The sequence below is a fragment of the Passer domesticus genome, chromosome 21 (genome assembly GCF_036417665.1).
Source record: "Passer domesticus isolate bPasDom1 chromosome 21, bPasDom1.hap1, whole genome shotgun sequence".
Lineage (NCBI taxonomy): Eukaryota > Metazoa > Chordata > Aves > Passeriformes > Passeridae > Passer > Passer domesticus.
This window is the reverse complement of record NC_087494.1, coordinates 2,211,389-2,226,441: the sequence shown is the minus strand read 5'-3', so window position 1 is coordinate 2,226,441 and position 15,053 is coordinate 2,211,389. Positions and strand designations below refer to the sequence as shown.

Below are 15,053 nucleotides of genomic sequence, written 5' to 3'. Positions count from 1 at the left end.
GATCTCAGGATTTTGGGATTTCAGGATTTTGGGATTTTGGGATTTGGGATCTCGGGATTTTGGGATTTGGGATTTCAGGATTTTGGGATTTGGGATTTCAGGATTTTGGGATTCCGGGAACATTCCCTGCTGATGGAACCCTCACTCCCCCATATAAACCCATTAATTAACGCCAATTAAAGACATTTCCTACAATCCCAACGGTCTAGATTTGGGATCCAGCAGAAAAATTGGAACTGGGGAGATCAAACCCACCCCAAAAATTGGGAATGTTCCATAAAAATCCTGACATTTGGATTTTTTTGCGGGTAGAAAATTGGGGATTTCGAGGGTTCTTCTTCAGTTTGGGTTTTTTTGGGGGACGGGGGATTTGGGATTTTGGGGGTTTGGGTTTCTCTTGCCCAGGTTTGGGGGGATTTGGGATTTCTCTTCCTAAACAGAGAGATTTGGAATTTCCTTCCCAAAGTGGAGGGATTTGGGATTTCCCCTCCAAAACTGGGAGGGTTTTTGGGGTCCCCTCCTAAATTTAGGGGAATTTTGGCCTTTTCATTTCACCCTGACCCCAAATGAAAATCAACAATTACACTTCATTTATTACAAAACAATTAAAATATTACACAATTCCCACAGTTCCCACCAATTCCCTACGAAATATTTTGGGATTTGGGTCCCCCCAAAAATTAAAAAAAACCCAAAAGGGTTTTTTTTGTCGCCCAAACCCCAATTTGGGACCCCCAAAACCCCTTTAAGGCAGCCAGGGGAGTGCAAACCCCATTAAAAACCCTATTTACAACCAGGGGAAGGCACTGGGGGGGTCCCAAAGTGTCTGGGGGACATTTGGGGACATTTTGGGGTGGGTGGGGTCACATCAACAGCTGCCACCATCCCTCCCCACCCTTGGCACCGGGGAGGGCTCAAAACGAGGAATTTTGGGTCTTTTTAACACAAAAAAAGGCACAAAAGTCTTTGGAGGGAGTTGGGGGGGTTTTCGGGGTGTCCCCCCTAAAAATGTCCCTTTGTTTTTGGGGTGGTGGCTTTGGGGTCAGCCCCGGAGCTTGTCGTAGTCGCTCACCATCCTTTTGATGTGGAAGAGTTTGTTCCGGAGAGTTTTGGATTCCCGTTTTTTGTCCTGGTACTCCGGGCTCTGGGAAGGGATTTGGGGACTTTAGGAGACGTCTGGGGACGTTTTGGGGACATTGGGGGTGTCCCCAAAGGAGGGGGGGAGAGCTCAAAACTCAGCCCTGCAAACTCACCCGCTTCACGTCCTTGAGGTGGTTGTACTCCTCGGCCAGCGCCTGCGGGGACAGCGGGGTCACAGGGGACAGGGACAGAGGGGACAGGGACAGAGAGGACAGGGATGGGACAGCGGGGTCACAGGGGACAGGGACAGAGGGGACAGGGATGGGACAGCGGGGTCACAGGGGACAGGGACAGAGGGGACAGGGACAGAACAGGGACGGGGACAGAGGGGACAGGGACAGAGGGGACAGGGATGGGACAGCGGGGTCACAGGGGACAGGGACAGAGGGGACAGGGACAGAGGGGACAGGGACAGAACAGGGACGGGGACAGAGGGGACAGGGACGGGGATGGGGACAGGGATGGGTCACAGGGGACAGGGACAGAGGGGACAGGGACAGAGGGGACAGAGGGGACAGGGATGGGACAGAGGGGACAGGGACGGGGACAGGACAGGGATGGGGATGGGACAGAGGGGACAGGGACAGAACAGGGACGGGGACAGAGGGGACAGGGACAGAGGGGACAGGGATGGGACAGGGAAAGGGATGGGGATGGGAACAAGGACAGGGACAGGGATGGGGACAGGGATGGGGATGGGGACAGGGATGGGGACGGGACAGAGGGGACAGGGACAGAACAGGGACGGGGACAGGACAGGGACGGGGACAGGGACAGGGATGGGGACAAGGACAGGGACAGAGATGGGGACAGGGACAGGGATGGGGACAGAGGGGACAGGGGCGTGACAGGGACAGAGGGGACAGGGATGGGGACAGGGAAAGGGATGGGGACAGGGATGGGGACATGGACAGGGGTCAGGGATGGAGACAGGACAGGGAGGGACAGGGACAGGGACAGGGACGGGGAAGGGATAGAGGGGTCAGGGATGGGGACAGGGGACATTGGATGGGGACAGGGACATGGAGGGGACAGAGGGGCAGAGGGGACAGTGACAAGGGGGACAGGGGACACAGGGACAGAGGGGACAGGGAAGTGGCAGAGGGGACAGGGGACAGGAGGAAGGACAGGAGCGGGGACAGTGAGGGAAGATGGGGGGAAATAAGGCAGGAATGGGGGAAGGGGTCAAAAAGAAGGAAAAAAGGGACAAAAAGGGGTGAAAAAAGGGCAGAAAAGGGATGAAAAAGGGGTGAAAAAAGGGGTGAAAAGGGGGCACAAAGGGGTGAAGAAAGAGGTGAAAAAAGGGGCAGAAAAGGGGTGAAAAAGGGGTAAAAAGGGGTGAAAAGGGTGAAAAAGGGGCACAAAGGGGTGGAAAAGGGGCAAAAAAGGGTGAAAAAAGGGGTGAAAAAAGCGGCAGAAAAGGGGTGAAAAAGGGGTAAAAAAGGGCACAAAGGAGTGAAAAAGGGGTAAAAAAGGGGTGAAAAGGAGGCAAAAAGGGGTGACAAGAGGGGCACAGAGGGCGGGCCGGGGGCACACCTGGTACTGGGCGCTGTCCTCGGGCACCTGGTCCAGCTGTGCTGCCAGCTGTGCCAGGCGCTCGTTGAGCCCGTCCATGTGGGCACAGAGCTCCTTGTAGCGCCGCAGCTCCGCCCCGAAATCCGCCTTGTAGCGCTGGCGCGTGCCCGGGGAGCTGATCGGGGGGTACAGCCTGGGGACAGCGGGGACAGCGGGGGCGTCACGGGGGACACGGGGACACCGGGGACATTGGGGACACTGGGGATATTGGGGATATGGGGACATTGGGGATATTGGGACACCAGGGATATTGGGGGTATTGGGGCATTGGGGGTATTTGGGACACCAGGGATATTGGGGGTATTGGGGATATTGGGGACACTGGGGATATTGGGGATATGGGGACATTGGGGATATTGGGACACCGGGGACACTGGGGGCATTGGGGGTACTGGGGATACTAGGGACATTGGGGGTATTGGGGATATTGGGGACATCGAGGATATGGGGACACCGGGGACACCGGGGGCATTGGGGCATTGGGGGTATTGGGGACACCGGGGATATTGGGGGTATTGGGGACATTGGAGTCATTGGGGATATGGGGACATTGAGGATATTGGGGGTATTGGGGACATTGGGACACCAGGGATATTGGGGGTATTGGGGCATTGGGGGTATTGGGGACGTTGGGGACGTTGGGGACATCGGGGATATTGGGGACATAGGGGGTATTGGGGATATTGGGGACATCGGGGATATTGGGGACATTGGGGATATTGGGGGTATTGGGGCATTGGGGGTATTGGGGACACCGGGGATATTGGGGGTATTGGGGATATTGGGGACATTGGGGTCATTGGGGACATGGGGACACTGGGGATATTGGATTTGGGATATGGGGACATTGGGGACACTGGGGACATGAGAGACATTGGGGACATTGGATAATGGGATATGGGGACATTGGGATATGGGCTCACTGGGGACACTGGGGCTATTGGGATACTGGGATATGGGGACACGGGGACACTGGGGACACTGGGAGCATTGGGATATGGGGGCACTGGGGACACGGGGGCTATTGGGACACTGGGATATGGGGACACGGGGATATGGGGTCAGTGCCCCGGCGACCCGCGCTGTCCCCACGTGTCACCTGAGCCACTGCTGGCGCTCGCGCTCGTCGCTGGACTCGGGGGCCGAGGTGGGGTCGGTGTCACCGGCGGAGCCCTCGCGCTCGGGCTGGCGCCGGCCCCGGCGGCCGCGGCGGGCGGGGGGCTTCGGGGGGGGCTGGGCGGCGTCCGGCTCCTCCGAGCCCGAGGGGGGGTCCGAGGGGGGGTCACTGGGGGGACACGGGGACGTGGGACACGGGGACACGGCCCTGGGGGTGCACGGGGGGGTTCCCCCTTTCCCGACCCCTCAAACCCTTCCCCACGCTCTCCCGACCCCTCCCCAAATTCCCCAATGCCCCCCATCATTCCCTGACCCCTCAAACCTTCTCCCGACCCCTCCCCAAATTCCCCGACCCCTCCCTCCTTTCCTGACCCCTCCCCACATTTCCCAAATTTTCCCGCACCTTTCCTTCCCCTTCCCATTTTTTCCACCCGTCTCCCGACCCCTCCCCAAATTCCCTGATCCCCCCCAAGCTTTTCTGACCCCTCCCACATTTCCCAAACTTTCCCACCCCTCTCTCGACCCCTCCCCATATTTCCCGACCCCTCCTCACCTTTCCCTCCCTCTTCCGCCCCTTCCCCATTTTTCCAACACCTTTCCTGACCCCTCCCCAAATTTCCCACCCTTTTCCTCCTTTCCCTTCCCTTCCCCACCCCTCTCCTGACCCCTCCCCAAATTCCCTGAGCCCCCCATCCTTTCCTGACCTTCCCAAACTTTCCCGCCCCTTTCCAGACCCCTCCCCATATTCCCTACCCCTTTCCCTCCCCTTCCCCAAATTTCCCACCCTTTTTCCCTTCCCCACCCCTTTCCCGACCCCTCCCCAAATTTCCCTACCCCTCCAATCTTTTCCCGACCCCTCCCCATATTTCCCACCCCTCTCCCGACCCCTCCCCATATTTCCCGACCCCCCCCATCCTTTCCCTCCCTCTTCTGCCCCTTCCCCATTTTTCCCACCCCTTTTCCCGCCCCCTCCCCACATTCCCCATATTCCCCCCATTCCCCCTCCCTCCCCCGGCCCTGCCGCCCCCTCCCCACCTTTTCCAGCCCTTGGCCGGGGGGTCGCTGTACGAGGGGGGGCTGTAGGGAGGGGCCGGCCCGGGGGTCCCGCCCTTCTCCGAGTACGCCACGGTGGCGGCTTCGTCCGGAACGCTCGTCCCGCCCGACACGTTCTTCACCTGGAAAAAGGGTCGGGATTTGGGATTTTGGGGGAAAGCTCAGCTGGGATGAAGGAGGAATCGGTGAGAAATGCCCCCGAGAAAATTGCGTGGAAATTGCCCCGAAATTCGCTGAGAAATCCCCGAAATTTCCCAGAAAACTGTCCGAGAAATCATAGACAATTCCTTGAAGATCCACCAAGAAATCCCTAAAAAATTCCCTGAAAATTCACTGATAAATCCCTGAGAATCCCACAAGAAGTCCCCAAAAATTCCCTGAGAAAACCCAGAAAGTCCACGGAAACCAAGGGTTGTTGTCCCACTTGGAGTCTCCCAGATCCTCTAGAGACATCCCCAAAAAGCCCAAAACCCAGAAACCCCCCAAAAAACCCAAACGCAAAAAACCCCAAAACCCAAAAACCCCAAAGTCAAACAAAATGCAAACCCAAAAACTCCAAAAACCCCAAAACCAAAAATACCCAAACCCAGAAACCCCAAAAAACCCAAAAACCCCCAAACCAAAAAACCCAAACCCAGAAACCCCAAAACAACAAAAACACCCAAAAAAACCCCCAAACCCAGAAACCCCAAAACAACAAAAACACCCAAAAAAACCCCCAAACCCAGAAACCCCAAAACCCAAAAAAAGCCCAAAAAAACCCAAAAACCCCAAATGCCCGTGGAGAGACAGCGACAAAGGGACAAAGGGACAGAGCTCGGGGTTGGTGCCACCCTCAGGGTGACGCCCCCAAAGGTTTGGGGTGGCCCCACAGAGGGACAAGGGACATCCGGCTGTCCCCTGTCCCCTTCCTTCCGGCCCTTTGTGGGTTTGTTTGTGCCGGACGCCGGTCCCCGGCGGCTTGGTGGCCTTGGGGACATCCGGCCGGACACGCCACTTCCGCCGCTGTCCCCTCTCGGGGGCCACCAGGTGTGTCCCCAAGCCGTGGTGGCATCTGGGGACAGAGGTGTCCCCAAAGGGGGTGACACCCCGAAAGAGGGGAGGTGGCGTGGGGTGGGGGGTGGCATCTGGGGTGGCATCTGGGGGTGGCAGCCGGGGTGGCACCGTGTCCCCAAAGGGACAGGAAATGCTCGGCCAGGGAGGGGCTTTGGGCAAATAAAGGCGGGCGGGATCCAAAGAAATGAAAATAAATAAAAGAAAATGAAATTAAATGAAATGAAATAAAAACGGGCCCAGGGAGCGCGGCCCAGGGACACGGGACTGGCAGTGGTGGCGTGGGGACAGGGATGGGGACAGGGGACAGGGGACCAGGGGATGGGGACAGGGGACAGGGATGGGGACAGGGATGGGGACAGGGGACAGGGACAGGGGACCAGGGGATGGGGACAGGGGACAGGGATGGGGACAGGGGACAGGGATGGGGACAGGGATGGGGACAGGGGACAGGGATGGGGACACAGGGGACAGGGACAGGGGACCAGGGGATGGGGACAGGGGACAGGGATGGGGACAGGGACAGGGGACCAGGGGATGGGGACACAGGGGACAGGGACAGGGACAGGGGACAGGGACAGGGATGGGGACAGAGACAGGGATGGGGCACAAGGGACAGGGGACAGAGATGGGGACAGGAACGGGGGATGGCGACAGGGAACACGGACACAAGGATAGGAGACAGGAATGGGAACACAGGGGACAGGGATGGGGACAGGGGACAAGGACACAATTGGTGACAGGGGACAGAGACAGGGACAGAAATGGGGACAGGGGACAGGAGTGTCCCCAAAGCCACTGTCCCAACCCTTCCCATGGGACCGCTGTGACATTGCCACCCTGCCCCCAGCAGGTGACACATCCCAGGCCATGCTGGTGACACCGGGATGTCCCCGAGGTCCCCATCCAGAGCCACCACTCCGGGTTTTCCCGGTGCCACCTCCCGGTTAATCATTGGCCAGACCGAAACTGCGCGGTGGCCCCGGTGTCACCTGGCAGTGTCACCTGGCAGGGTCACCTGGCAGGGTCACCTGGCAGTGTCCCCAAGTCCTCTTGGGGTCCCCAAACCCCTCCTGGGGTCCCTACACAATCCTGGTGTCCCCACACCCCCCTTGAAGTCCCCAAATTCTCCTGGAGTCCCCTCCCGGTGTCCCCAAACCCATCCCAGTGTCCCCAAATCGCCTAAATCCCCCAAACCCCTCCCCACGCTCCCATCCCAAATCCCAACAATCCCAACCATCCCAAATCCCAACAACCCAACAATCCCCAAAAACCCAACAATCCCCAAAAACCCAACAATCCCAACCATCCCAACAATCCCAAATCCCAAAATCCCAACAATCCCCAAACTCCTGACATTCCCAACAATCCCAAATCCCAACAACCCAACAATCCCCAAACTCCTGACATTCCCAACAATCCCAAATCCCAACAACCCAACAATCCCCAAACACCCAACAATCCCAACCATCCCAACAATCCCAACCATCCCAAATCCAAAAAACCCAACAATCCCCAAAAACCCAACAATCCCAATCATCCCAACAATCCCAAGAACCCAACAATCCCCAAACACCCAACAATCCCCCAAGATCTCAACATTTCCAACCATCCCAACCAAAAAACCCAACAATCCCCAAACTCCCGACATTCCCAACAATCCCCAAAAACCCAACAATCCCAAACCCCAACAATCCCAAACCCCAACCATCCCATCTCCAGGCCCTCACCCACTCCTCGACGTCGGCCCCGAGCGGCGCGGCCGGGGGCCGGTCCCAGTGGACGTTGTGCTTGCCGTACTTCCAGATCCTGCTGCGCGTCTGCTGCGCCAGCACGCAGCTGAGGCACAGCAGCAGCACGGCCAGGAAGCCGCAGGCGATGGCCACGGCCTGGGCATGGGCGGGAAGGGGTCGGGAGTTATTTAGGAATTGTTCGGGAATGTTCGGGAATTGTTTGGGATTGTTCGGGGATTATTTAGGAATTGTCTGGGGATTGTTCAGAAATTGTTTGGGATTCGTTTGAGATTGTTCGGGATTGTTTGGGAATTGTTCGGGATTGTTCAGGGATTATTTGAGAATTGTTCAGGAATTATTTAGGAATTGTTTGGGGATTGTTCAGGATTGTTTGGGATTATTTAGGAATTGTTCGGGAATTGTTCGGGATTGTTTGGGAATTTTTCAGGATTGTTTGGGAGTTGTTTGGGATTGTTCAGGGATTGTTCGGGGATTATTTGAGAATTGTTCAGGAATTATTTAGGAATTGTTTGGGGATTGTTCGGGGATTGTTCGAGGATTGTTCGGGATTGTTTGGGAATTGTTTGAGGATTGTTTGGGAATTGTTTGAGGATTGTTCAGAAATTATACGGGATTTGTTTGAGATTGTTCGGGGATTGTTTGGGAATTGTTCAGGAATTATTTAGGAATTGTTCGGGATTGTTCGGGGATTGTTCAGGATTGTTCAGGGATTGTTCAGGAATTGTTTGGGAATTCTTCGGGGATTGTTCGAGGATTGTTTGGGGATTGTTCGGGAATTATTTAGGAATTGTTCAGGGATTGTTCAAGGATTGTTTGGGGATTGTTCAGGGATTATTCAGGAATTATTTGGGGATTGTTCGGGGATTATTCAGGAATTACTTGGGAATTATTCGGGAATTTGGGAATTATTCGGGAATTCAGGAATTTGGGGATTCGGGAATTATTCGGAAATTATTCAGGAATTCGAGGATTTGGGAATTATTCTGGATTGATTAGGGAATTTAGGTTTGGGGATTCGGGAATTCAGGTTTGGGGATTCCTGGCTTTGGGATTCTCATCCCCAAAATCCTCGCCAGTGTTCAGTGAGCCTGATCCCAAAGATTCTCTGCGTGCTTCCCAAATCCCAAACCTTCCCAAACCCAAAACCTTTACTCCTTCCCAAACTTCAAATTTGGGATTTCGGAAGTTTTGGGATTCTTAAAGGACAGGAAATGTTTTGGAATCAGGAAGGTTTGGGATTTGGGAAGGTTTGGGATTTGGAAATGTTTGGGGTTAGGGAAGAACGGGCGGGATCTGGGGGCTCCCGGTGCCAGCTGGGCACAGCCGGGCCCCAATCCCGGGCCGGCCCCATCCCGTGCCAGTCCCGGGGCCCCATCCCGGGCCGGCCCCATCCCGTGCCAGTCCCGGGGCCCCATCCCGGGCCGGCCCCATCCCGTGCCAGTCCCGGGGCCCCATCCCGTGCCAGTCCCGGGGCCCCATCCCGGGTGGCCCCATCCCGTGCCAGTCCCGGGGCCCCATCCCGGGCCGGCCCCATCCCGTGCCAGTCCCGGGCGCTCCCGGTCCCACCGGCCGGGCTGGAAGGGCCGCATTCCAATTCCAGCCCCGGCGGGGGGAGCGGCCCCGGCCTGGCCAGGGACGGCACCGGGACCGGGACCGGGATCGGGATCGGGACCGGGATCAGGGTCGGGACAAGGATCGGGATCAGGGTCGGGCCCGGGGTCCCGGGAATGCTTTGGGATCGCTGCGGTTTGGGGCTGGCTCGGGGACGAGCAGGGGGGAGGTGAGCGAGGGGGCGGGGCTGATTCCTGAATCCCAAATTTTTCTCTGTCCTTCCCAAACCCCAAACCTTGGTGTGGGGGTCCTTCCCTCCCCTCCCGGTAGTCCCTGCCCCCCCCCCCTCCCCCGGTGGTCCCCGTTCCCTGGTGGCCCCTGTCCCCCAGCAGTCTCTGTCCTCTCCTGGTGGTCCCCATCCCCTCCCAGTGTTCCCTGTCCCCCAGTAGCCCCCGTCCCCCTGGTAGCCCCCGGCCCCTCCCAGTAGCTCCCATCCCCTGGTGGTCACTATCCCCCCCCAGTAGCCTCTGTCCCCCTCCCCAGTAGCCCCCGTCTCCCCCAGTAAGCCCCCATCCCCCCAGTGCTCCCCATGCCCTGGTGGTCCCCATCCCCCTCGTATCCCCCATCCCCAGTATCCCCCATCCCCAGCAGCCCCCAATCCCCCCGGTTCTCCCCATCCCCACTATCCCCCATCCCCAGTAGCCCCCCATTCCCTCCAGCAATCAACATCCCCTGATATCCCCCAACAAACTATCCCACATGCCCGGTATCCCCCATCCCTCTGGTGCTCCCCATCCCCTCCAGCAGCCCCCATCCCCCCAGTGACCCCCATCCCCAGTGTCCCCCATCCCTGGTATCCCCCATCCCCAGCAGCCCCCATCCCTGCTATCCCCCATCCCCTGATGCTCCCCATCCCCACTATCCCCCATCCCTGGTATCCCCCATCCCCGCTATCCCCCATCCCTGCTATCCCCCATCCCCACTATCCCCCATCCCCACTATCCCCCATCCCCACTATCCCCCATCCCCGCTATCCCCCATCCCCACTATCCCCCATCCCCACTATCCCCCATCCCCAGCAGCCTCCATCCCTGCTATCCCCCATCCCCACTATCCCCCATCCCCACTATCCCCCATCCCCACTATCCCCCATCCCCAGCAGCCCCCATCCCTGGTATCCCCCATCCCTGGTATCCCCCATCCCCATTACCCCCATCCCCATTACCCCCATCCCCATCGCCCCCACCCCCCGTCACCCCCCACCCCACGCCGTCCCCGCTGACCTCCTGCGGGTCCACGGTGCAGTAGTGGTACAGGTACTGGTTGAGCACGGTGCCGCCGGCGTACACCTGGCTGCACATGGCCAGCAGCGGGCTGTAGTAGTAGCCACCGCTCATCTGCGCCTGCGGGTTCACCCCCACCACGTAGACGATGCTGGCCACCAGCATCAGCAGGGCCAGCACCGCGCACACCACGATGACCACCAGGTAGAAACGCCGCGACCGCGAGCCGCTGGACTTGCTCAAGCTGGCCACCAACAGCCCCAGCTGGGCCAGGAAGCAAAGCACGGCCATGGCGATCATGAAGCCGTTGGCCGCCCGCGGGTTGGTCACGCCGCCGTAATAACCGCCGTAACCATAACCATAATTCACCCCGCTGCCGTAATAACCGGAACCGTAGAAGCCGCCCAGGCCGGTGCCCAGCGCGCCGCCGTAGCCGTAGCCATAACCGTAATCCCAGGCCAGCGTGGAGGCCACGCAGGCGAAGACGGCGACGCAGAGCAGCATGACCGCGCCCTGCAGCAGCCGCACCAGCCCCGGCGGCGACGACCACTTGTAGAAATGCTGAGGGACGTCCTCGATGTAGTAGGAGCCCGGCGGCGGCGAGCGGGCGGAGAAGTCGTAGCCGTAGTCGCCCGCGGGTGGCCCGTAGGAGGCGGGGGGTGGCCCGTAGGAGCTGTCGTAGGGTTTCTTGGAGAACATCCCTGCGGGGGACGAGGGGACACAAAGAGCTCAAGGGAGTTCTGTCACCGGCAGAAGGACTTTGGTCCCTTTGTCGCCGTCGCCGCCCAGCCGGAGCGGGAGTTACGGTGGTTGATGTGGGGAAACTGAGGCACGGAGTGGCCGCACAGAGTTGGAGTGACCAAAAAACGTTGGAGGTCCCACCAAAAAAAACCTTGGAGAACCCCAAAAAAAAATCTTGGAGAACCCTCAAGAAAACCTTGCAGATCCCACAGAAAAAAAGCTGGGAAACTTCCCCAAAAGAGCCTGGAGAGGCCCGCACAAAAGAACCTGGGGACACCTCCAAAAAAACCTTGGAGAACCCCCAAAAATCTTGGAGAATCCACAAAAAATCCTTGGAGACCCCACCGAAAAAAGCTCTTGGAGACTCCCAGAAAAAACCTCAGAGACCCCCAGAAAAACCTTAGAGATCCCACCTAAAAAACCCTGGAGAACCCACAAAAAAAAAACCAACAACTTGGAGACTCCAGAAAAAAAAAAACCATGGAGACCCCACAAAGAAACTTTGGAGAACCCCCCAAAAAATATTGGAAACTTCCCCCAAAAAAGCTTTGCAGACCCCACCAAAACACCTGGAAAACCTGCCCCAAAAACATCTTGGAGACCCCTCCAAAAAAAACCAACAAACCTTGGAAGCCCCACAAGCAAATTTAGAAACCCCCCCAAAAAAACCTGGAGACCCCTCAAAAAACCCTTGGACACCCCAAAAAAAAAATCCCTTGGAGACTGCACAAAAACTTTGGAGGCGCCACAAAAGTTTTATGGAGAAACTGAGGCACGGAGTGGCCGCCGGTTGACGTGGGGAAACTGAGGCACGGTGAGTCACCAGCCGGTGCCACCCCAGCCACGCCGCGCTCTCGGTGTCACCTCCCTGTCCCCAACACCCCGGAGCCGGCAGGGAATTAATTGGGATTGTTGGAATTCCCCGATGGGAAGCGGGGCCTAAGCTGATCCGGCCGGATTAAAAATCAAAATAATCGCAATTAAAAAAAATCAAAATAATTAAAAATTGTGATAAATACCGAGGCCACGTGAGGCAGAGCCACGAGGAGAGTGGCTGGGAAATTTGGGGGGGGGCTTAAAATCGGCAAAATTAATGTGGGGATCCCCGGGTCACGAAGAGACCCCAAAAAAAAAACCCCAAAAAACCCCAAATCCCCGCGGGAAACGCGAATTCCTGCGGGAAACCCAAACCGGGCGCCCGTTCCGGCCGTACCGGGGGTCGGTGGGACCCCCGGGAGGGGCGGGGAGGAGTTCTGGGGGGGCCCAAGGGTCCCGGTCCCACCGATCCCAAATCTCCCGGTACCGGGCGGATCCCCCGTTCCTCCCCACCGGGGACCCCCGGGAGCCGCAGCGGGAGCGGAGCGCGGTGCCGCCGGTGCCGCCGGGGACTCGGGGGTCCCTGTCCCCGGTGGGGACACGGGAGGAGCCGCGGGGCCCGGCACGGCTCCGGTACCGGGGGGAGCACGGAGGCGATTGCGGTGGTGTCGGGGACCCCGGTACCGGTGCGGACCCGCTGGGGATCCCGGTACCGCTCTGGAACCCGGTACCGGCAGGGATCTGGGTGCCGGTGGGGACCTCGGTACCGCTCTGGAACCCGGTACCGACGGGGACCCCGGTACCGGTGCGGACCCGCTGGGGACCCCGGTACCGCTTTAGAATCCGGTACCGGCAGGGATCTGGGTGCCGGTGGGGATCCCGGTACCGCTTCTGGAACCCGGTACCGACGAGGACCCCGGTACCGGTGCGGTGGAATCCCGTGGCCGCTCCCGGTCCGGCCCGCGGTACCGGAGAGAAGCCCGGCGGGGCCCCCGGTGCCTCGGGGAAGGACGAGCCCCCCCGTGCGCAGCGGGGAGCGGAGACCCCCGGTGCTCGGTGCTCCCTCCCGGTGCGGTACCGCCCTCCCCCCGCGCTGCCGGTGCCGGTGCCGGTACCGGGGGGTTCCCGGCGCCGCGGAGCCGCTCACCTGCCGCCTCCTCCGCCGCTTTGTTCACCTTAAAATGGCAGCCGGGAGCGGCGGAGGCGGCGGCGGCGGCGGCGCTGCGGGACCGGCCCCGGGTCCCGCCCCCGGGGAGGGCGCGGGGGCAGCACCGGGCACCGGGGGGTTAAAAAGGGGCGGGGCCAAACCGGGAGGGGCCCCGGGGGGGGGGGAGGGGGAAATTTGGGGGGACAAAAGGGGAAATTGGGGACAGGAGCGTCCCCAAAGTGCGGGGTGGCAGCTCGAGGTCGTCCCTCCCCCCCAAAAAAAATTTGGAGATTTTTTGTGTTGATTACCAAAGATAATTAATTAATGAATTAATTAATGTTTAATTACCGCAATTCCCTGGGGGGGGACGGACAAGCGACACGTCCAGGGGGGCGCGAAGGGGGCGGGGCCTCCCCAAAAACCCCAAAGTGAGGGGTGGGGACCGCGGGGCGTCCCCGGCTCCGGTGGCACCGGGATCGGGATGGGCCCAGCCGGGATCGGGAATGCGGGAATGATCCAACCGGGAATGACCCAGCGGGGTTCGGGATGGATCCAACTGGGAATGATCCGATGGGGTTTGGGATGGACCCAGCTGGGATTGGGAATGCTGGGATGGATCCAACTGGGAATGACCCAGCGGGGTTTGGGATGGATCCAACTGGGAATGATCCGATGGGGTTTGGGATGGACCCAGCTGGGATTGGGAATGCTGGGATGGATCCAACTGGGATCAGGAATGCAGGAATGATCCAACTGGGAATGACCCAGCGGGGTTCGGGATGGATCCAACTGGGATCGGGAATGCGGGAATGATCCAGCTGGGAATGACCCAGCGGGGTTTGGGATGGATCCAGCCGGGATCGGGAATGCGGGAATGGATCCGGTCAGGAAGGATCGCACCGGGATCGGGAATGCTGGAATGATCCAGCGGGGTTCAGGATGAATCCTACGGGGAATGACCCAGCGGGTTTCGGGATGGATCCAACTGGGATTGGGAATGCGGGAATGATCCAACTGGGAATGACCCAGCGGGGTTCGGGATGGACCCAGCTGGGATCGGGAATGCGGGAATGGATCCGGTCAGGAAGGATCGCACTGGGATCGGGAATGCAGGAATGACCCAGCGGGGTTCGGGATGGATCCAGCTGGGAATGATCCGATGGGGTTTGGGATAGATCCAGCCGGGATCGGGAATGCCGGGGTGGATCCTGGTGGGATCAGGAATGTTGGGATGGATCAAGCTGGGAACGATCCAGCCAGGATTGGGATGGATCCTGTTGGGGTTGGGAATTCTGAGACAGATCCAACCAGGATCAGGAATGTCAGGATGGATCCTGGTGGGATCGGGAATGCTGGGAATGGTCCAGCCAGGATCGGGAATTCTGGGATGGATCCAACCGGGATTGGGGATGCCGGGAATGATCCAGCCAGGATGGGGAATATCAGGAATGATCCCACTGGGATCTGGATAGGGAATGTCGGGATGGATCCTTCCAGGATGGATCCCACCAGGATTTGGATGGATCCAGCCGGGATCGGGAATGTCGGGATGGATCCTGCCGGGATCGGGATGGATTGAGCTGGGATTGGGAATGCCGGGAATGATCCCACTGGGATCTGGATGGATCCAGCCGGGATCGGGAATGCTGGGATGGATCCTTCCAGGATGGATCCTGCCGGGATTGGCACGGATCCTGTTGGGGCGGATCCAACCGGGATCGGGAATATTGGGAACGATCCAAGCGGGAATGATCCAGCCGGGATCGGGAGTGCCGGGAATGATCCCACTGGGACGGATCCCGCCGGGATCGGGATGGATCCTGC

General features: G+C 59.0%; 1 protein-coding gene across 2 annotated transcripts; it reads right to left on the bottom strand.

Moving 5' to 3' along the window:
• Window positions 1-567: 567 nt before the first annotated feature.
• On the bottom strand, window positions 568-13,316 carry OCLN (occludin). Of its 2 annotated transcripts, XM_064396203.1 has the most exons (8): window positions 13,230-13,316; window positions 10,526-11,226; window positions 7,668-7,826; window positions 4,867-5,006; window positions 3,815-4,000; window positions 2,677-2,848; window positions 1,254-1,295; window positions 568-1,144 (listed from the first exon to the last, which is right to left on the bottom strand). In XM_064396203.1, exons 2-8 carry the CDS (start codon window positions 11,222-11,224, stop codon window positions 1,043-1,045), a joined length of 1,500 nt encoding a protein of 499 aa, XP_064252273.1. In that variant the 5' UTR covers window positions 11,225-11,226; window positions 13,230-13,316; the 3' UTR covers window positions 568-1,042. The 2 variants fall into 2 exon arrangements, with proteins under 2 accessions (XP_064252273.1, XP_064252275.1); XM_064396205.1 differs by lacking the exon at window positions 7,668-7,826.
• Between the last annotated feature and the right edge of the window lie 1,737 nt (window positions 13,317-15,053).

Excerpts from the sequence above, each read along its gene's own strand:
- OCLN (XM_064396203.1), bottom strand. The coding sequence starts at position 11,224 with ATGTTCTCCAAGAAACCCTACGACAGCTCCTACGGGCCACCCCCCGCC. Across the intron at positions 5,007-7,667 it reads GGGCCGACGTCGAGGAGTGG|GTGAAGAACGTGTCGGGCGG; the intron begins GTGAGGGCCTGG and ends CCCTTTTTCCAG. Across the intron at positions 1,145-1,253 it reads ACCTCAAGGACGTGAAGCGG|AGCCCGGAGTACCAGGACAA; the intron begins GTGAGTTTGCAG and ends ATCCCTTCCCAG.